This window comes from Oncorhynchus gorbuscha, linkage group LG06 (genome assembly GCF_021184085.1).
Source record: "Oncorhynchus gorbuscha isolate QuinsamMale2020 ecotype Even-year linkage group LG06, OgorEven_v1.0, whole genome shotgun sequence".
NCBI classification, from domain to species: domain Eukaryota; kingdom Metazoa; phylum Chordata; class Actinopteri; order Salmoniformes; family Salmonidae; genus Oncorhynchus; species Oncorhynchus gorbuscha.
In genome coordinates, this window is record NC_060178.1 from 24,907,150 (window position 1) to 24,928,402 (window position 21,253).

Consider the following 21,253-nt stretch of genomic DNA (forward strand, 5'->3'; position numbering starts at 1 on the left):
CTCTCTCTCTCTCTCTCTCTCTCTCTCTCTCTCTCTCTCTCTCGCTCTCTCTCTTCGTCCCTCTCTTTCTCTCTCTCTCCATCTCTCTCTCTCTCTTCCTCTCTCTATCTCCTCTCTCTCTTCCTCTCTCTCTCTCTGTCTCTTCCTCCTCCCTCACTCTCTAAAACAAAAGTGAAATAAACAATAAAAATTAACAGTAAACATTACACATACAGAAGTTTCAAAACAGTAAAGACAATACAAATGTCAAATTATATATATACAGTGTTTTAACAATGTCTCTTCATCCTTCTCTCCCTGTCTCTTCCTCCCTCTCTCTCTGTATCCTCCTCTCTCTCTCTGTCTCTTCCTCTCTCTCTCTCTTCCTCTCTCTCTCTCTCTCTCTCTCTCTCTCTCTCTCTCTCTCTCTCTCTCTCTCTCTCTCTCTCTCTCTCTCTCTCTCTCTCTCTCTCTCTCTCTTTCTCTCTTCCTCTCGCTCTCTCTCTCTTCCTCTCGCTCTCTCTCTCTTCCTCTCTCTCTGTCTATTCCTCTCTCTCTTTCTCTTCCCCTCTCCCTCTCTCTCTGTCTCTGTCTATACATCTCTCTCTCTCTCTTCCTCTCTCTATGTCTCTTCCTCCCCCTCTCTCTGTATCTTCCTCCCTCTCTCTTCCTCTCTTCCTCTCTCTCGGTCTCTTCCTCTCTCTGTCTCCATCTCTCTCTGTCTCTTCCTCCCGCTCTCGCTCTCTCCCTCTCTCTTCTCATGTTTAGCCATGGGCTTTGGTTAGTTTTAGCCTCGTCTAGAAGGGTTCTATATTATATTGTGAGTAATGATGTCCCTCTCAACCTTTGGTACAGGAACGGCATGCATACTGTAGATGATGCCCATGCAGTCTCTGGAGTGAGGAGTGAGGTATGTGGAGAAGGATGACCTCTGGGATGACCTCTCTTCCCTGCCTTACACAAGCTGCAGGTGGATTGGACCCACCCTGAAGGAAATTATATGCAGACAGGCTCGATCAAGTTTCTGTGCTGGCACATCTGCAAATGTTTTTCTGTAAGATTCACACTCTAACCTTTCTTTGGCTGACTGGATTGTGGGCTGTGCGTTTGTCCCTGGCTGAGCACATTCACAGTGGTTTGCAAAACGTGTTCTTGGCAGACAGGAGACAATGGGAATGAAAATGTCAAACAAGAATCCCATTTACTAGGGTCAGACTTGAGCAGAAAATACATATGCAGAGTGCATAAATGTGAATGTGCATATGCATTACGTGTGTGTGTGTGTGTGTGTGTGTGTGTGTGTGTGTGTGTGTGTGTGTGTGTGTGTGTGTGTGTGTGTGTGTGTGTGTGTGTGTGTGTGCGTGTGTGTGTGTGTGTGTGTGTGTGTGTGTGTGTGTGTGTGTGTGTGTGTGTGTGTGTGTGTGTGTGTGTGTGTGTGTGTGTGTGTGTGTGTGTGTGTGTGTGTGTGTGTGTGTCTAGAGAGAAAGAAAGAGATTTCAAATGTTAACAGTATTTAAGGCCAGCGCCACAACTTCACATAAAAACCACACCCCACACCATGACTCTGTCGAGGGTAGGGATGAATCTCTTCGTCTCTCTCTATTTCTCCTCTCTCATCCCTTCATCAACTCTCCCTTCATCTCTAATCTCTGGCTAACAGATCCCAGAACAAAGAGTGACCCTGAGCTTCTGTTGAGTTCTGCCTTCGCCTGAGGAGAGCAAAGAGACAGCCTGTGGGCCTGTTCTCTCTTTAACAGACAGCAGAGAGAAAACTATATGACTGTAATCCTATCACTTTATGCCCTCACTCTGTTTATGAAGTCTTTGGACACCAATACTTCTAACTTAGGTGGACTGGATGATAGTTATTAAGACAAGATGGCAGAATATAGCTGTCAGGCTGAACCCCCATACCACGGCCCATGTGTAGCTTCGACACTGCATCCCTGTCTGTGTCCCACGGTGGCAGGGCGTGCTCTGTCAGCTGATATCCTCTCATTGTTGCTCCTCACCGTCCCACTGGTCCCATCTCTGTTCTCTCACTCTACAGCTGTTGTTCTGTCTGGAGGCCTTTTGATCTGTTCTGTCTGTCAGCACTGTGTCCGCGTCCTGACCCCTCTACCCAGAGTCCACCGCGTCATCAGCTCCTCACTCTGCCAATGGGCTGGTTAACAACTTTATTTTATTTTATTTTTTTATTTTATTTCACCTTTATTTAACCAGGTAGGCTAGTTGAGAACAGGTTCTCATTTGCAACTGCGACCTGGCCAAGATAAAGCATAGCAGTGTGAACAGACAACACAGAATTACACATGGAGTGAACAATTAACAAGTCAATAACACAGAGAAAAAAAGGGGAGTCTATATACAATGTGTGCAAAAGGCATGAGGAGGTAGGCGAACAATTACAATATTGCAGATTAACACTGGAGTGATAAATGATCAGATGATCATGTACAGGTAGAGATATTGGTGTGCAAAAGAGCAGAAAAGTAAATAAATAAAAACTGTGGGGATGAGGTAGGTGAAAATGGGTGTGCTATTTACCAATAGATTATGTACAGCTGCAGCGATCGGTTAGCTGCTCAGCTAGCTGATGTTTGAAGTTGGTGAGGGAGATAAAATTCTCCAACTTCAGCGATTTTTGCAATTCGTTCCAGTCACAGGCAGCAGAGTACTGGAAAGGCGGCGGCCGAAAGGCGGCCGAATGAGGTGTTGGCTTTAGGGATGATCAGTGAGATACACTTGCTGGAGCACGTGCTACGGATGGGTGTTGCCATCGTGACCAGTGAGCTGAGATAAGGGGGAGCTTTGCCTAGCATGGCCTTGTAGATGACCTGAAGCCAGTGGGTCTGGCGACGAATATGTAGCGAGGGCCAGCCGACTAGAGCATACAAGTCGCAGTGGTGGGTAGTATAAGGTGCTTTAGTGACAAAACGGATGGCACTGTGATAAACTGCATCCAGTTTGCTGAGTAGAGTGTTGGAAGCAATTTTGTAGATGACGTCGCCGAAGTCGAGGATCGGTAGGATTGTCAGTTTTACTAGGGTAAGCTTGGCAGCGTGAGTGAAGGAGGCTTTGTTGCGGAATAGAAAGCCGATTCTTGATTTGATTTTCGATTGGAGATGTTTGATATGGGTCTGGAAGGAGAGTTTGCAGTCTAGCCAGACACCTAGGTACTTATAGGTGTCCACATATTCAAGGTCGGAACCATCCAGTGTGGTGATGCTAGTCGGGCATGCGGGTGCAGGCAGCAATCAGTTGAAAAGCATGCATTTGGTTTTACTAGCGTTTAAGAGCAGTTGGAGGCCACGGAAGGAGTGTTGTATGGCATTGAAGCTCGATTGGAGGTTAGATAGCACAGTGTCCAATGACGGGCCGAAAGTGTATACAATGGTGTCGTCTGCGTAGAGGTGGATCAGGGAATCGCCCGCAGCAAGAGCAACATCATTGATATATACAGAGAAAAGAGTCGGCCCGAGAATTGAACCCTGTGGCACCTCCATAGAGACTGCCAGAGGACCGGACAACATGCCCTCCGATTTGACACACTGAACTCTGTCTGCAAAGTAATTGGTGAACCAGGCAAGGCAGTCATCCGAAAAACCGAGGCTACTGAGTCTGCCGATAAGAATATGGTGATTGACAGAGTCGAAAGCCTTGGCAAGGTCGATGAAGACGGCTGCACAGTACTGTCTTTTATCGATGGCGGTTATGATGTCATTTAGTACCTTGAGTGTGGCTGAGGTGCACCCGTGACCGGCTCGGAAACCAGATTGCGTAGCGGAGAAGGTACGGTGGGATTCGAGATGGTCAGTCACCTGTTTGTTGACTTGGCTTTCGAAGACCTTAGATAGGCAGGGCAGGATGGATATAGGTCTGTAACAGTTTGGGTCCAGGGTGTCACCCCCTTTGAAGAGGGGGATGACTGCGGCAGCTTTCCAGTCCTTGGGGATCTCAGACGATATGAAAGAGAGGTTGAACAGGCTGGTAATAGGGGTTGCGACAATGGCGGCGGATAGTTTCAGAAATAGAGGGTCCAGATTGTCAAGCCCAGCTGATTTATACGGGTCCAGGTTTTGCAGCTCTTTCAGAACATCTGCTATCTGTATTTGGGTAAAGGGGAACCTGGAGAGGCTTGGGCGAGGAGCTGCGGGGGGGCCGGGGCTGTTGGCCGAGGTAGGAGTAGCCAGGCGGAAGGCATGGCCAGCCGTTGAGAAATGCTTGTTGAAGTTTTCGATAATCATGGATTTGTCGGTGGTGACCGTGTTCCCTAGCCTCAGTGCAGTGGGCAGCTGGGAGGAGGTGCTCTTGTTCTCCATGGACTTCACAGTGTCCCAGAACTTTTTGGAGTTGGAGCTACAGGATGCAAACTTCTGCCTGAAGAAGCTGGCCTTAGCTTTCCTGACTGACTGCGTGTATTGGTTCCTGACTTCCCTGAACAGTTGCATATCGCAGGGACTGATCAATAATCTCGTAAAGTGCTATGTTTGCTTGATCATGTTGTCAAGCAGCTGTGTTGTCATAACTCTAGCTGCACTGATACTATGCTGCTTTGCTCCCTACCCTGATTTCCCACTTAAAAAGCAGTCATTTTTATATTTTCTTTATGGTTCTAGATGTACTTGATTCTGACCCTCTGAAAAAGGAACGTGCTATAACAAGTACTGTGTGTCAGAATGGTGTTGGGGCTATTGGACCAGTGCGGATCCAAATGTTGTGTTCCAGGCCCTGCACATCAGTGCAATAGTGAACTTTTGTGGCAAGTACCGGACATATGGACTCTGGGTTGTATCTCTTTTAAGTGACTGCCCTGGCTGAGTTTAACAACGTACTCAAAGTATAGGCCTGAGTCCTTTGCTGCAAGACAATACAGTGTCTCTGTAGGTCCACAGCATAATTTTCAGTCTTCACTCTTTCCATGACAAACTGCCCTTTTCATCATAATGCTATAAGATTCTAAAGTAATGCCCTTTATGACAGCTAAGCTGTATATGCTTGTTTTATATGCTTATAGAAGTGTATAGTTTCCAGGAACGGATTAGCCATTGAAAAATAAGACTGAAAGTGAAGAAAGGATAATAACATGTTGTCATTATGTTGTTTTAAAAGTATTCTGCTTATTTATCCCTTCTTTCTGGCCCCACTCTTACCATACCAACCCTTTCTACTTCTCTATCTACCATACCAACCCTTTCTACTTCTCTATCTACCATACCAACCCTTTCTACTTCTCTATCTACCATACCAACCCTTTCTACTTCTCTGTCTACCATACCAACCCTTTCTACTTCTCTGTCTACCATACCAACCCTTTCTACTTCTCTATCTAACATACCAACCCTTTCTACTTCTCTGTCTACCATACCAACCCTTTCTACTTCTCTGTCTACCATACCAACCCTTTCTACTTCTCTATCTAACATACCAACCCTTAATCCTTCTCTGTCTACCATACCAACCCTTTCTACTTCTCTGTCTACCATACCAACCCTTTCTACTTCTCTATCTACCATACCAACCCTTAATCCTTCTCTGTCTACCATACCAACCCTTTCTACTTCTCTATCTACCATACCAACCCTTTCTCCTTCTCTATCTACCATACCAACCCTTTCTCCTTCTCTGTCTACCATACCAACCCTTTCTACTTCTCTATCTACCATACCAACCCTTTCTACTTCTGTCTACCATACCAACCCAATCGCTATATACCACACCACCCCGTGCTACTTATCGCTATATACCACACCACCCTGTGCTACTTATCGCTATATACCACACCACCCTGTGCTACTTATCGCTATATACCACACCACCCTGTGCTACTTATCGCTATATACCACACCACCCTGTGCTACTTATCGCTATATACCACACCACCCTGTGCTACTTAGCGCTATCTACCATAACAACCCTTTCTACTTATCGCTATATACCACACCACCCCGTGCTACTTATCGCTATCTACCACACCACCCTGTGCTACTTATCGCTATCTACCACACCACCCCGTTCTACTTAGCTCTATTTACCATACCACCCTGTGCTACTTAGCGCTATTTACCATACCACCTATGCTGTCACAGGCCTGCAGGCTCCGTGTGACTGGCAGTGAAGGACAAGACTCAGCAGGGTTTTGACAAACACTTCTAGCTAGAGAGAGTGAAAAGAGCAGCGCATCTGAGCTCAGGCCTCTGAGCAGGACTTTGCATCAGATGAGTGTTGCTCTAGCTCAAAGCATGTTTTTCATGTAACTATTTCAAAAGAATGAAATATATGTGTAAAATGGATGTACTGTATTTGAAAACAAAGCTCATCCACACAATGTAAACTGCCAAGGTGAAATGCAGGTCATCTACTAGGCTGCCTTTTTGTGTGTTTAAAGACCAGCATAGAGGACATTTTCGCTCCACTTCCCTATGCCTGCCTTGCCTTGGCACAGCCGGATCGAGTACTCATCCGAGAGAGAAAAATGGGAATTCAATTTTGTGCTCTTATCAGTTCCAAGAGAAGTCGGGGTTTTAATTTGGAGGTTGAAATGACTTGAGAAGGTGGAAGGAAGCAGCTGTACAGTGAACAAGGAGACGTGGGCAATCAGGCTATCACACAGATCTAAGGCCGCCTGCCTGGGAAAATAATTTCCAAGAACTGGATAGGCCACCTGATCTGGCTTCCCAAACTCCTTAATAAGAAAATCAATGCAATGCGATGCTTCCAACCCTATAATTACATTAGCCCATTTGTGTTCACTGGGAAGGATGTTTGAGAGCCTGTGCTGAGGTAATGGCTTGTAGAGAAAATGATCGTTAAAACATTTGGCTTAGTAAGAGAGCTAGTGTTTTCTGTTTCTTAATTGCTGTAGCAGTACATACTGTAACATATGCTTAAGTAAGTTTGATAGATTCTCACTTGGGATCTACTTTTCCTAATACTGGATCCTGGCTCTTATTTCCGTCATACTACATGTCACATGCCTGTTTTTTTAAACAGCAGTTTTCTGGAGTGGATAAGATATTGAAGCATTAATGTCCCATGAGTTCTCTCACTTCCTGCAACTTAGCAAAACAAATTCTGTCTTTAGTCTTATCTGCTGAGAGTGGGAGAAAGGCAATTTAGTGGAGGATAGACCGTGGAGTCATGGTGCAATGCCACTTACTGCAGAGGGATTATGGAAATGTGAATTGCGTTCAGGCAACTGATTTCAGAGCAACAGCTCCACGCTGGGACCATTCCTTAGTCATGAGATAATAAGTTCTACACGCAGCAGAATACTTAAACAAGTGATGATTTAATGCCACCATAATGCACCACTTCATAGAACTGTAGCACAGGAGGTATTACTAGCTCTGTGTAACAACTGCATTTTGGAATCCCTTTCTTCTGCATTCAATTCTTCTTTGAACAAATTCAGCTGTAGCCATTCTTCTCGGGTCGGGTTGTGCAATCCGTTTAAACGTTGCATGGAGGGTGCCCAGAATCAGATCAAGAACATGAAGAAAATCTGTTATGTTGGAGCCTCGGAGCAGGCTGGTATCGAGTCAAGCTTGCCTAGATGAGGGAAAAGTACAAATCCACTTATTGAGCTTGCCACATTCACATGCCAATTCACACTCGGAAAGGCAGATGAGCAGTTAGCATTCTCTGTAATGGCTGTTTCGGTTGTCCTGGTGTGGTGTGATTGTGCAATCTTTCCACCATAGAGGGGATTCTTCAATCAGCTTAATATGAACAAACAAGCTCATTATTTTGATATATAATAATATACAGTTGAAGTCAGAAGTTTACATACTATTTTATTTTTTTATTTCATCTTTATTTAACCAGGTAGGCTAGTTGAGAACACCTTTATTTAACCAGGTAGGCTAGTTGAGAACACCTTTATTTAACCAGGTAGGCTAGTTGAGAACACCTTTATTTAACCAGGTAGGCTAGTTGAGAACACCTTTATTTAACCAGGTAGGCTAGTTGAGAACAAGTTCTCATTTACAACTGCGACCTGGCCAAGATAAAGCATAGCAGTGTGAACAGACAACACAGAGTTACACATGGAGTAAACAATTAACAAGTCAATAACACAGTAGGAAAAAAAAGAGTCTATATACATTGTGTGCAAAAGGCATGAGGAGGTAGGCGAATAATTACAATTTTGCAGATTAACACTGGAGTGATAAATGATCAGATGGTCATGTACAGGTAGAGATATTGGTGTGCAAAAAAGCAGAAAAGTAAATAAATATAAACAGTATGGGGAGGAGGTAGGTAAAATTGGGTGGGCTATTTACCGATAGACTATGTACAGCTGCAGCGATCGGTTAGCTGCTCAGATAGCAGATGTTTGAAGTTGGTGAGGGAGATAAAAGTCTCCAACTTCAGCGATTTTTGCAATTCGTTCCAGTCACAGGCAGCAGAGAACTGGAACGAACGGCGGCCAAATGAGGTGTTTGCTTTAAGGATGATCAGTGAGATACACCTGCTGGAGCGCGTGCTACGGATGGGTGTTGCCATCGTGACCAGTGAAGTGACATAAGGCGAAGCTTTACCTAGCATGGACTTGTACACCTTAGCCAAATACATTTAAACTCCGTTTTTCACAATTCCTGACATGAATTCCTAGTAAACATTCCCTGTCTTAGGTCAGTTAGGATCACCAGTTTTATTTTAAGAATGTGAAATATCCGAATAATAGTAGAGAGAATGATTTATTTCAGCTTTTATTTCTTTCATCACATGGGTCAGAAGTTTACATACACTCAATTAGTATTTAGTAGCATTGCCTTTAAATAGTTTAAATTGGGTCAAACGTTTTGGATAGCCTTCCACAAGCTTCCCACAATTAGTTGGGTGAATTTTGGCCCATTCCTCCTGACAGAGCTGGTGTAACTGAGTCAGGTTTGTAGGCCTCCTTGCTTGCACATGGCTTTTCAGTTCAGCCCACAAATTTTCTATACATTTACATTTACATTTAAGTCATTTAGCAGACGCTCTTATCCAGAGCGACTTACAAATTGGTGCATTCACCTTAAGACATCCAGTGGAACAGTCACTTTACAATAGTGCATCTAAATCTTAAAGGGGGGGTGAGAGGGATTACTTATCCTATCCTATAGGATTGAGGTCAGGGCTTTGTGATGGCAACTCCAATTCCTTGACTTTATCCTTAATCAATTTTTTCACAACTTTGGAAGTATGCTTGGGGTCATTTTCCATTTGGAAGACCCAGTTGCGACCAAGCTTTAACTTCCTGACTGATGTCTTGAGATGTTTCTTCAATATATACTCATACTTTTCCTGCCTCACGATGCCATCTATTTTGTGAAGTGTACCAGTCCCTCCTGCAGTAATAGCACCCCCACAACATGATGCTAGCACCCCCGTGATTCACGGTTGGGATTGTGTTCTTTAGCTTGCACACCTACCCCTTTTACCTTCAAACATAACGATGGACAGTTCTATTTTTGTTTAATCAGAACAGAGGACATTTCTCCAAAAAGTACGATCTTTGTCCCCATGTGCAGTTGCAAACCGTAGTCTGGCTTTTTTATGGCAGTTTTGGAGCAGTGTCGTCTTCCTTGCTGAGCAGCCTTTCAGGTTATGTCGATATGGGACTCGTTTTTACTGTGGATATAGATATTTTTGTACTTGTTTCCTCCAGCATCTTCACAAGGTCCTTTGCAAGGTTCTTGAAATCCTTTTCTGGAATTTTCAATACTGTTTAAAGGCACAGTCAACTTAGTGTATGTAAACTTCTGACCCACTGGAATTGTGATACAGTGAATTATAAGTCAAGTAATCTGTCTGTAAACAATTGTTGGAAAAATTAGATGTCCTAACCGACTTGCCAAAACTACAGTTTGTTAACAAGAAATTTGTGTAGTGGTTGAAAAAATAGTTTTAATGACTCCAACCTAAGTGTATGTAAACTTCCGACTTCAACTGTATATACCATTGAGCAGATGCTTTTATCCAAAGCATCTTTCAGTCATGCATTCATACATTTTACATATATATATATTTTTTTTTCATTTTTTTTTTTTTTTCACCTTTATTTCACCAGGTAGCCCAGTTGGGAACAAGTTCTCATTTACAACTGTGACCTGGGCAAGATAAAGACAAGCAGTGTGACAAAAACAACAACACAGAGTTACACATGGGATAAACAAATGTACAGTCAATAACACAGTAGAAAAATCAATATACAGTGTGTGTATATGTAGTATGATTAGGGAGGTTAGGCAATAAATAGGCCATAGTGGCAAAATAATTACAATATAGCATTAATACTGGAGTCATAGATGTGCAGATGATGATGTGCAAGTAGAGATACTGGGGTGCAAAAGAACAAAAATAAATAACAATATGGGGATGAGGTAGTGAGTTTGCTATTTACAGATTGGCTGTGTACAGGTACAGTGATTGGTTAGCTGCTCTGACAGCTGATGCTTAAAGTTAGTAAGAGATATATACATCTCCAGCTTCAGTGATTTTTGCAATTCGTTCCAGTCATTGGCAGCAGAGAATTGTCAGGAAATGCAACCAAATGAGAAGTTGGCTTTGGGGATGACCAGTGAAATATACCTAGTGGAGTGTGTGCTACGGGTGGGTGTTGCTATGTTGACCAGTGAGCTGAGGTAAGGCGGGGCTTTACCTAGCATAGATTTATAGATGACCTGGAGCCAGTGGGTTTCAAATCAAATCAAATCAAATCAAATTTTATTTGTCACATACACATGGTTAGCAGATGTTAATGCGAGTGTAGCGAAATGCTTGTGCTTCTAGTTCCGACAATGCAGTGATAACCAACAAGTAATCTAACTAACAATTCCAAAACTACTGTCTTATACACAGTGTAAGGGGATAAGGAACATGTACATAAGGATATATGAATGAGTGATGGTACAGAGCAGCATACAGTAGATGGTATCGAGTACAGTATATACATATGAGATGAGTGTGTAGACAAAGTAAACAAAGTGGCATAGTTAAAGTGGCTAGTGATACATATGTTACATAAGGATGCAGTCGATGATGTAGAGTACAGTATATACATATGCATATGAGATGAATAATGTAGGGTAAGTAACATTATATAAGGTAGCATTGTTTAAAGTGGCTAGTGATATATTTACATCATTTCCCATCAATTCCCATTATTAAAATGGCTGGAGTTGGGTCAGTGTCAATGACAGTGTGTTGGCAGCAGCCACTCAGTGTTAGTGGTGGCTGTTTAACAGTCTGATGGCCTTGAGATAGAAGCTGTTTTTCAGTCTCTCGGTCCCAGCTTTGATGCACCTGTACTGACCTCGCCTTCTGGATGATAGCGGGATGAACAGGCAGTGGTTCGGGTGGTTGATGTCCTTGATGATCTTTATGGCCTTCCTGTAACAACGGGTGGTGTAGGTGTCCTGGAGGGCAGGTAGTTTGCCCCCGGTGATGCGTTGTGCAGTCCTCACTACCCTCTGGAGAGCCTTACGGTTGAGGGCGGAGCAGTTGCCGTACCAGGCGGTGATACAGCCCGCCAGGATGCTCTCGATTGTGCATCTGTAGAAGTTTGTGAGTGCTTTTGGTGACAAGCCGAATTTCTTCAGCCTCCTGAGGTTGAATAGGCGCTGCTGCGCCTTCTTCACGACGCTGTCAGTGTGAGTGGACCAATTCAGTTTGTCTGTGATGTGTATGCCGAGGAACTTAAAACTAGCTACCCTTTCCACTACTGTTCCATCGATGTGGATAGGGGGTGTTCCCTCTGCTGTTTCCTGAAGTCCACAATCATCTCCTTAGTTTTGTTGACGTTGAGTGTGAGGTTATTTTCCTGACACCACACTCCGAGGGCCCTCACCTCCTCCCTGTAGGCCGTCTCGTCGTTGTTGGTAATCAAGCCTACCACTGTTGTGTCGTCCGCAAACTTGATGATTGAGTTGGAGGCGTGCGTGGCCACGCAGTCGTGGGTGAACAGGGAGTACAGGAGAGGGCTCAGAACGCACCCTTGTGGGGCCCCCGTGTTGAGGATCAGCGGGGAGGAGATGTTGTTGCCTACCCTCACCACCTGGGGGCGGCCCGTCAGGAAGTCCAGTACCCAGTTGCACAGGGCGGGGTCGAGACCCAGGGTCTCGAGCTTGATGACGAGCTTGGAGGGTACTATGGTGTTGAATGCCGAGCTGTAGTCGATGAACAGCATTCTCACATAGGTATTCCTCTTGTCCAGGTGGGTTAGGGCAGTGTGCAGTGTGGTTGAGATTGCATCGTCTGTGGACCTATTTGGGCGGTAAGCAAATTGGAGTGGGTCTAGGGTGTCAGGTAGGGTGGAGGTGATATGGTCCTTGACTAGTCTCTCAAAGCACTTCATGATGACGGAAGTGAGTGCTACGGGGCGGTAGTCGTTTAGCTCAGTTACCTTAGCTTTCTTGGGAACAGGAACAATGGTGGCCCTCTTGAAGCATGTGGGAACAGCAGACTGGTATAGGGATTGATTGAATATGTCCGTAAACACACCGGCCAGCTGGTCTGCGCATGCTCTGAGGGCGCGGCTGGGGATGCCGTCTGGGCCTGCAGCCTTGCGAGGGTTAACACGTTTAAATGTCTTACTCACCTCGGCTGCAGTGAAGGAGAGACCGCATGTTTCCGTTGCAGGCCGTGTCAGTGGCACTGTATTGTCCTCAAAGCGGGCAAAAAAGTTATTTAGTCTGCCTGGGAGCAAGACATCCTGGTCCGTGACTGGACTGGATTTCATCTTGTAGTCCGTGATTGACTGTAGACCCTGCCACATGCCTCTTGTGTCTGAGCCATTGAATTGAGATTCCACTTTGTCTCTGTACTGACGCTTAGCTTGTTTAATAGCCTTACGGAGGGAATAGCTGCACTGTTTGTATTCAGTCATGTTGCCAGACACCTTGCCCTGATTAAAAGCAGTGGTTCGCGCTTTCAGTTTCACGTGAATGCTGCCATCAATCCACGGTTTCTGGTTAGGGAATGTTTTTATCGTTGCTATGGGAACGACATCTTCGACGCACGTTCTAATGAACTCGCACACCGAATCAGCGTAATCGTCAATATTCCCATCTGACGCGTTTGGCGACGAATATGAAGCGAGGGCCAGCCAACAAGAGCATACAGGTCGCAGTGGTGGGTAGTATATGGGGCTTTGGTGACAAAACGGATGGCACTGTGATAGACTGCACCCAATTTGCTGAGTAGAGTGTTGGAGGCTATTTTGCAAATTACATCGCCAAAGTCATGGAACGGTAGGATAGTCCGTTTTACGAGGTTATGTTAATCAGCATGAGTGAAGGAGGCTTTGTTGCAAAATAGGATGCTGATTATAGGTTTAATTTTGGATTGGAGATGCTTGATGTGAGTCTGGAAGGAGAGTTTACAGTCTAACCAGACACCTAGGTATTTGTAGTTGTCCACATATTCTAAGTCAGATCCATCCAGAGTATTGATGCTAGTCGGGCTTGCGGGTGCGGGCTGCAATCGGTTGAAGAGCATGTATTTAGTTTTACTAGCATTTAAGAGCAGTTGGAGGCCACGGAAGGATTGTTGTATGGCATTGAAGCTCGTCTGGAGGTTGGTTAACACAGTGTCCAAAGAAGGGCCAGAAGTATACAGAATTGTGTCGTCTGCGTAGAGGTGGATCAGCAGAACAACATCATTGTTATGTACAGAGAAAAGAGTCGGCCCGAGAATTTAACCCTGTGGCACCCACATAGAGACTGCCAGAGGTCCGGACAACAGGTCCTCCGATTTGACACACTGAGCTCTATCTGAGAAGTAGTTGGTGAACCAGGTGAGGCAGTCATTTGAGAAACCAAGGCTGTTGACTCTGCCGACAAGAATGCGGTGATTGACAGAGTCGAAAGCATTGGCCAGGTCAATAAAGACGACTGCACAGTACTGTTTTTTATCAACGGCGGTTATGATATCGTGTAGTACCTTGAGGTGGCTGAGGTGCACCCATGACCAGCCCTGAAACCAGATTGCATAGCGGAGAAGGTATGATGGGATTCGAAATGGTCAGTGATCTGTTTGTTAACTTGGTTCTCAAAGACTTTAGAAAGGCAGGGCAGGATAGATATAGGTCTGTAACAGTTTGGGTTTAGAGTGTCACCCCCTTTGAAGAGGGGGGATGACCATGACAGCTTTCCAATATTTTGGGATCTCCGACGATATGAAAGAGAGGTTGAACAGGCTAATAATAGGGGTTGCAACAATTGTGGCGGATAATTTTAGAAAGAGAGGGTCCAGATTGTCAAGCCCAGCTGATTTGTAGGGGTGCAGATTTTCAGCTCTTTCAGAACATTTGGGTGAAGGAGAAGCGGGGGGGTTTGGGAAAGTTTCTGTGGGGGGGTGCAGAGCTCTTGGTCGGGTTAGGGGTAGCCAGATGGAAAGCATGGCCAGCCGTAGAAAAATGCTTATTGAAATTCTCGATTATCGTAGATTTATCGGTGGTGACAGTGTTTCCAAGCCTCAGTGCAGTGGGCAGCTGGGAGGAGGTGCTCTTATTCTCCATGGACTTTACAGTGTCCCAAAACCTTTTTGAATTTGTGCTACAGGATACAAGTTTCTGTTTGGTCCTGGGATAGAACTGGTGGACACAATGTTGCAAAAACCATTATCTACCAACTGAGCTACAGAGGACAACTGTGTTTCGCTGTAATTCCAGGACCTATTACATGCCATGTTATTGCCACATACTCAGACTGAAAATAATATTTTGTTATTTTTGGAGTTACAGTATGTTTTGACAGCAGAAGAGGTACTGTACTAAGGCATAGTGAGATATAGTGAGAGAGGTTGAATGTTGATTGGGTGGTTGAGGATAATGAGGCAACTTAAATGATCTTAGTCAACCCGTTACGTAACCTCTTAGTCAACCCAGTTACGTGATTTCCAGGCTTTTGTGCAGTAGGAAATGTCTGGTTTGCGAGACTCACCCCTGGGTGGAGTAACAGTAGTCTACATGTTGCGCCCTGGATACAGTAACCTGTGGATGTTGATGAAGAGTCTAAATGCTCTGTTCTCTCTGTCTTTTCTTTCTGTCCTCCATGCAGCGTGTCCCCAAGGGACGTTCAAGTCCACCCAGGGGCCAGGGCTGTGTCTGCAGTGCCCCCCCAACAGCCGCTCCACTGTGGAGGCTGCCACCATCTGCGGCTGCCGTAACGGATACTACAGAGGAGACATGGACCTGCCCGAGGCCTCCTGCACCAGTAAGTCTCACACTCACTAATCAATGGGAAAATTCAATCAATGACTAATCAATGGGAAAATACATTTGAAGTTCATTTTCATTTGGAAAGGGCGTGCTCAATATCTACTGTTCTCCACGTGCTGCTTATTCGGCACTTCCCATGCTTGACTGCAACAGTGTCAGTATAGAACCTGGGGGATGTGTGAATGGCCACCCCCTCCTCTACCAGCTTCATTTTTAATACTCACTCTTTAACACAAGGTCCAGTCAATGAAGTGTGAGAAGGAGAAAGCACTCTGGTCTAAACAACTGCCGGACCGAAATACTTTATGGTTCCATCGATGGATGAGCTGCTGTTCTAGGTATCTCTCCATCTGCCCCATTGCCCCAGATCATATCAATGTAGGTTGATACATGAATACCATTTAACTGCTGTCCCTGAGGTTGAGCCAGCCACTCCAACCACTGCCCTAAAACGCCCTGATTCAGTTCCCTTCAAACCCACAGGGACAGAGAAAGTGGGGCACTGCGCTATGTAGGTGACCTGGATAGACGAGTACTAGGGGAAAATAAGACATGGTCACCCCATTCATAAGTAGTTGAATTTGAAACTCCTTTGTGAATGAATGGCTGATGGGTCAGAAAACACAGTCCATTGAACCATTGTTGTTCTGTCCAGACCCTTTAGATGTGCTATTATAACTCTTCTGTTTCATTGCCTCCAAACCATGCAAATGGTGCTTCTCAGAGGGACACTTTGGAGACACGTTGGATCTGCAAAACCCAGGGCTAGAGCATTAATCTTTTACTGCAGTGGGATAAATCAGGGTCACGCAGGAGTGTATCTTTGTAGTTTTAAACAAATCTACTTTGAAACAAAAGTATATACCTCCCACATATGGTTATGGGCTTAAAATAAGACACCTGCAGCATGTCAGATATAGAGTTGAAATGTATTCAATTTTGAGTTTGCATTCCAATATTACACTTTATATACTTCACAGAAGACTGAAATATACAGTGCATTCAGAAAGGATTCAGACCCCTTGCCCTTTCCACATTTTGTTACATTACAGCCTCATTAAAAAATGTATTAAATATGTTTTTCCCTCATCAATCAACACACAATACCCCAATAGCGGAAACTGTTTTTTTTGTAAAAAATGTGCAAGTGTATACAAAATAAAAAACAGAAATACCTTAAATAACTATTCAGACCCTTTGCTATTAGGTTTAATATTGAGCTCAGGTGCATCCTGGTTCCATTGATCATCCATGAGATTTGATTGGAGTCCACCTGTAGTATATTCAACTGATTGGTCATGATTTGGAAAGGCACAACCCTGTCTATATAAGGTTCCACAGTTGACAGTGTATGTCAGAGCAAAAACCAAGCCATGAGGTTGAAGGAATTGTCCGTAGAGCTCTGAGACAGGATTGTGTCGAGGCACAGATCTGGGGAAGGGTACCAAAACATTTCTGCAGCATTGAAGGTCCCCAAGAACAGAGTGGCCTCCATCATTCTTAAATGGAAGAAGTTTGGAACTACCAAGACTCTTCCCAGAGCTGGCTGCCCGGCCAACCTGAGCAATCGGGGGAGAAGGGCCTTGGCCAGGGAAGTGACCAAGAACCCCATGGTCACTCTGACAGAGCTCCAGAGGTCCTCTGTGGAGATGGGAGAACCTTCCAGAAGGACAGCCATCTCTGCAGCACTCCACCAATCAGGCCTTTATGGTAGAATGTCCAGACGGAAGCTAATCCTCAGTAAAAGGCACATGACAGCCTGCTTTGAGTTTGCCAAAAGGCACCTAAAGGACTCTCAGACCATGAGAAACAAGATTCTCTGGTCTGATGAAACCAAGCTAGAAGTCTGGTCTGAATGCCAAGCGTCATGTCTGGAAGAAACCTGACATCATCCCTACGGTGAAGCAGGGTGGTGGCAGCATCATGCTGTGGGGATGTTTTTGAGCAGCAGGGACTGGGAGACGAGTCAGGTTCGAGGGAAAGATGAACGGAGCAAAGTACAGAGATCCTTGATGAAAATGTGCTCCCGAGCGCTCACGATCTCAGACTGGAGCGAAAGTTCCCCTTCCAACCTGACAACGACCCTAAGCACACAGCCAAGACAATGCAGGAGTGGCCTTGGGACAAGTCTCTGAATGTCTTTGTGTGAACGAGCCAGAGCCCGGACTTGAACCCGACCTAACATCTCTGCAGATACCTGAAAATAGCTGTGTAGCAACGCTCCCCATCCCACCTGACATAGCTTGTGAGGATCTGCAGAGAATGGGAGAAACTCCCCAAATACACACACACACACACACTTGTAGCACACAAGATTGTAGCGTCATACCCAATAAGACTTGAAGTTCAGCAAAGTACTGAGTGAAAGGTCTGAATTCTTATGTAAATGTGAAATTTCAGTTTTGATTTTTAATAGATTTGCAAACATTTCTATTTTTTTTGCTTTGTCATTATGGGGTGTTGTGTGTAGATTGATATGGGGGAAAAACTATTTAATCAATTTTAGAATAAGGCTGTAACATAACAAAATGTGGAAAAAGTGATCTGAATACTTTCCAGATGCACTGTAACAATATGGTTTGACATAGAAGCACTGGATTTTCTGTGTTTTTTTTGTATAATGTACAATGTTTATTAATTATGGAATTATGAAAAATATGAATAACATTTCACCAATGAGTCCACTAGAGTGTGGGGTGCTTGTCTTTTCTCTCTCTGGCCTCTTATCCCTGGTGGTGGTGAGGCGCTGGTGAGGGGCTTTTCTCACTCCTTTCATGTGACTTTGCTGTGACTAAGAGATGAGGCCTGGACTCCTGCTGGGCCTGGACTGTCAGTGCCGTTCCAATCCTGGGGCCCCGCTATAGAACACTGCAGAAGAGCTTCAGGAAGGCCTTTATCCCTTCACTCTCCTCTTTCTCCATTCCAGCTCCACTTTCTGTTTTAATGTGATTAGCAGGATGAAGGTACTCTCTCGGGTTCTAGAGTTGGGTCTTAGAAGCATGTGTGTGTGTGTGTGTGTGTGTGTGTGTGTGTACAGTACAAGTCAAAAGTTTGGACACACTAACTCATTCAAGGGTTTTTCTTTATTTTTACTATTTTCTAAATTGTAGAATAATAGTGAAGATGTCAAAACTATGAAATACCACATGGAATCAGGTAGTAACCAAAAAAGTGTTAAACAAATCAACATTTATTTTATATTTGAGATTCTTCAAAGCAGACACCCTTTGCCTTGATGGCAGCTTTAAACACTCTTGACATTCTCTCAACCAGCTTCATGAGGTAGGAGCCTGGAATGCATTTAAATTAACAGGTGTGCATTGTGAAAAGTACATTTCTGGTATTTCTTTCACACCTCAGATTGCTTCGCAGAGTTAAAGTAACAGACACATCTTAACATTATGTGTTATATGTGTTATTTCATAGTTTTGATGTCGTCACTATTATTCTACACTGTAGAAAATAGTAAAATAAAGAAAAACCCTTGAAAAACCCGTGTGTGTGTGTGTGTGTGTGTGTGTGTGTGTGTGTGTGTGTGTGTGTGTGTGTGTGTGTGTGTGTGTGTGTGTGTGTGTGTGTGTGTGTGTGTGTGTGTGTGTGTGTGTGTGTGTGTGAGAAATGGTAAATTACTGTTTGTAATGGTTCTTTCTTTCACAACAATTACCCTCTGACACACATGCTCACCCCCCCATCTATTCTCACACTCTTATCCCCCTCTCTCTCTAGTTCAATTCAAATGGCTTTATTGGCTTTATATAGATATTTCAACTATCACGTTTCAGGGGCAGACAAAGACAGGTCAAGGGCAGGCAGTGATCAATAATACAAATAGGTGTGGCAAAGGTGCAGGATGGCAGGCATGCTCAGGATCAGGGCAGGCAGAAAAGGTAAAAACCAGGAAAACTACAAACAGAGAACACAGGTATAAATACACAGGGGATAATGAGGAAGATGGTCTACACCTGGAGGGGGTGGTGACAATCCCAAAGACAGGTGAAACAGATCAGGGTGTGACAGAAACGTCATATTATGGCTAGATACAGTGTTGTAACGATGTGCAAATAGTTCAAGTACAAAGGGGAAAATAAATAAACATAAATGTGGTTGTATTTATAATTATGTTTGTTCTTCACTGGTTGCCCTTTACTTGAGGCAACAGGTCACAAATATTGCTGATCTAATGGCATACTCTGGGATTTCACCTAATATATATATGGGACTTTATCAAAATTGGATTTGTTTTAAAATTCTTTGTGGGTCTGTGTTATCTGAGGGAAATATGTGTATACATTTGGCAGGATGTTAAGAAGTACAGCTCAGTTTCTATCTCATTTTGTGCGCTGTGTGCACATGGCCTGTCTTGTCTTGAGAGACAGATCTGCCTTCGGCGGCCTTTCTCAATAGCAAGGCTATGCTCACAGAGTCTATACATAGTCAATGATTTCCTTAATTTTGGGTCATTCACAGTGGTCAGGTATTCTGCCACTGTGTATTCTCAGTTTAGTCTTTCTCTCTCTCTCTCTGTCATCCCTGACACACTCTCGCTCTCTCGTTTTCCATGACACTCTCTCTCTCCGTCTCTCTCTCTCTCTCTCTCTCTCTCTCTCTCTCTCTCTCTCTCTCTCTCTCTCTCTCTCTCTCGTCCTCCTTGAAGCATACTCTCTCGTCCTCCTTGAAGCATACTCTCTCTTACTTGTTCTCCCTGAGTCTCTTTCCCTGTCTCCCCCTCTCTCTCTGTCTCTCTCTTTCTGGGGCGGCAGCGTAGCCTAGTGGTTAGAGCGTTGGACTAGTAACCGGAAGGTTGTGAGTTCAAACCCCCGAGCTGACAAGGTACAAATCTGTCGTTCTGCCCCTGAACAGGCAGTTAACTCACTGTTCCCAGGCCGTCATTGAAAATAAGAATGTGTTCTTAACTGACTTGCCTGGTTAAATAAAGGTAAAATAAATACAAAATTATTTCCCCCTCTCTCTCCCTGAAATCAATTCAATTCAAAGGGCTTTATTAGCATTGGAAACATGTTTACATTGTCAAAGGGAGTGTAATAGACAATAAACAAGGGAAATTAGCAATCAGAAATTTACAGTAAATATTACTCACATTTTATTTTTTATAATATAGAAATGTCAAACATTATTATTGGCAATGTACAGTGTTGTAACTCTCTCTCTCTCTCTCTCTTTTCCTCCCTGACAGTCTTTCTCTCCTATAATGTGTTTCTCAGTGTTTCCCCTCTAATCCGCTAGCTGTTAACTCCAGTGAGACAGTACTGAGACAGTGCGGAGGAGGCAGAAAGGCATGTGGGTGTAGTTGAAAAGAGCTCCTGACTATAGGGCCTTTACTCTTAGACAGGCTTTGTTCCACCACAGCCGTCACTGGGGACCCTGTGCTGTGACCATTACCAAGTCATCAAGCATCCAGACTCACACAAATGTCTTCTTCTCACTTTTATGGAAATAGAAAACACTAAAAAAGTAAAGAAGTGAGAGAGAGAGAGAGAGGAATGATGCTAATATCAGACACAGGAGGCTGCTGAGGGGAAGACGGCTCATAATAATGTCTGGAACGACGTGAATGGCATCAATCCCATGGAAACCCATGTGATTGATGTAGTGTATTTGATACCATTCCACCAGTTCCACTCCAGCCATTACCACGAGCCCGTACTCCCCAATTAAGGTGCCACCAACCTCCTGTGATACCAGCGTAAATGAGATCCTCCTCTTACTTTCCTAATAGTGTCTGTAAAGTTTTTCCCTACCACTTCATAAACATTTTGTCAACGTGATTTGAATTTGTGGGTGTTTGTTTGGAGTATTATTCAGAAACCAACCTTCCCCTTTTCATCTACTCCCACTCACCACTTTGACTATTAAAAGTGTTCAAAGACAGAGACAGCAGCTGCATGGCATATGATTACAGTAGTGAAGTGTGCAGATATGATGCTGAAGCTGTAATCAATGTAATGAATGCATGGTTTCTGACTGTAGAGTGTGACTGGCCACCCGTGTCCTTATCCTCTTACTGTTTATGTAAATCAGGATGTATCAGCTTAAATAATTATTCCC

At 44.2% G+C, this 21,253-nt stretch overlaps 1 protein-coding gene across 1 annotated transcript in view; it reads left to right on the plus strand.

Annotated features, from left to right (window-relative positions):
- Positions 1-21,253, plus strand: part of LOC124037065 (ephrin type-B receptor 1-like) — a 173,257-nt gene that overhangs the window by 89,669 nt on the left and 62,335 nt on the right. The window contains exon 4 of the mRNA XM_046351699.1: positions 15,027-15,182. Coding sequence (XP_046207655.1) covers positions 15,027-15,182 — 156 coding nt within the window. The remainder of the gene's footprint in view (positions 1-15,026; positions 15,183-21,253) is intronic.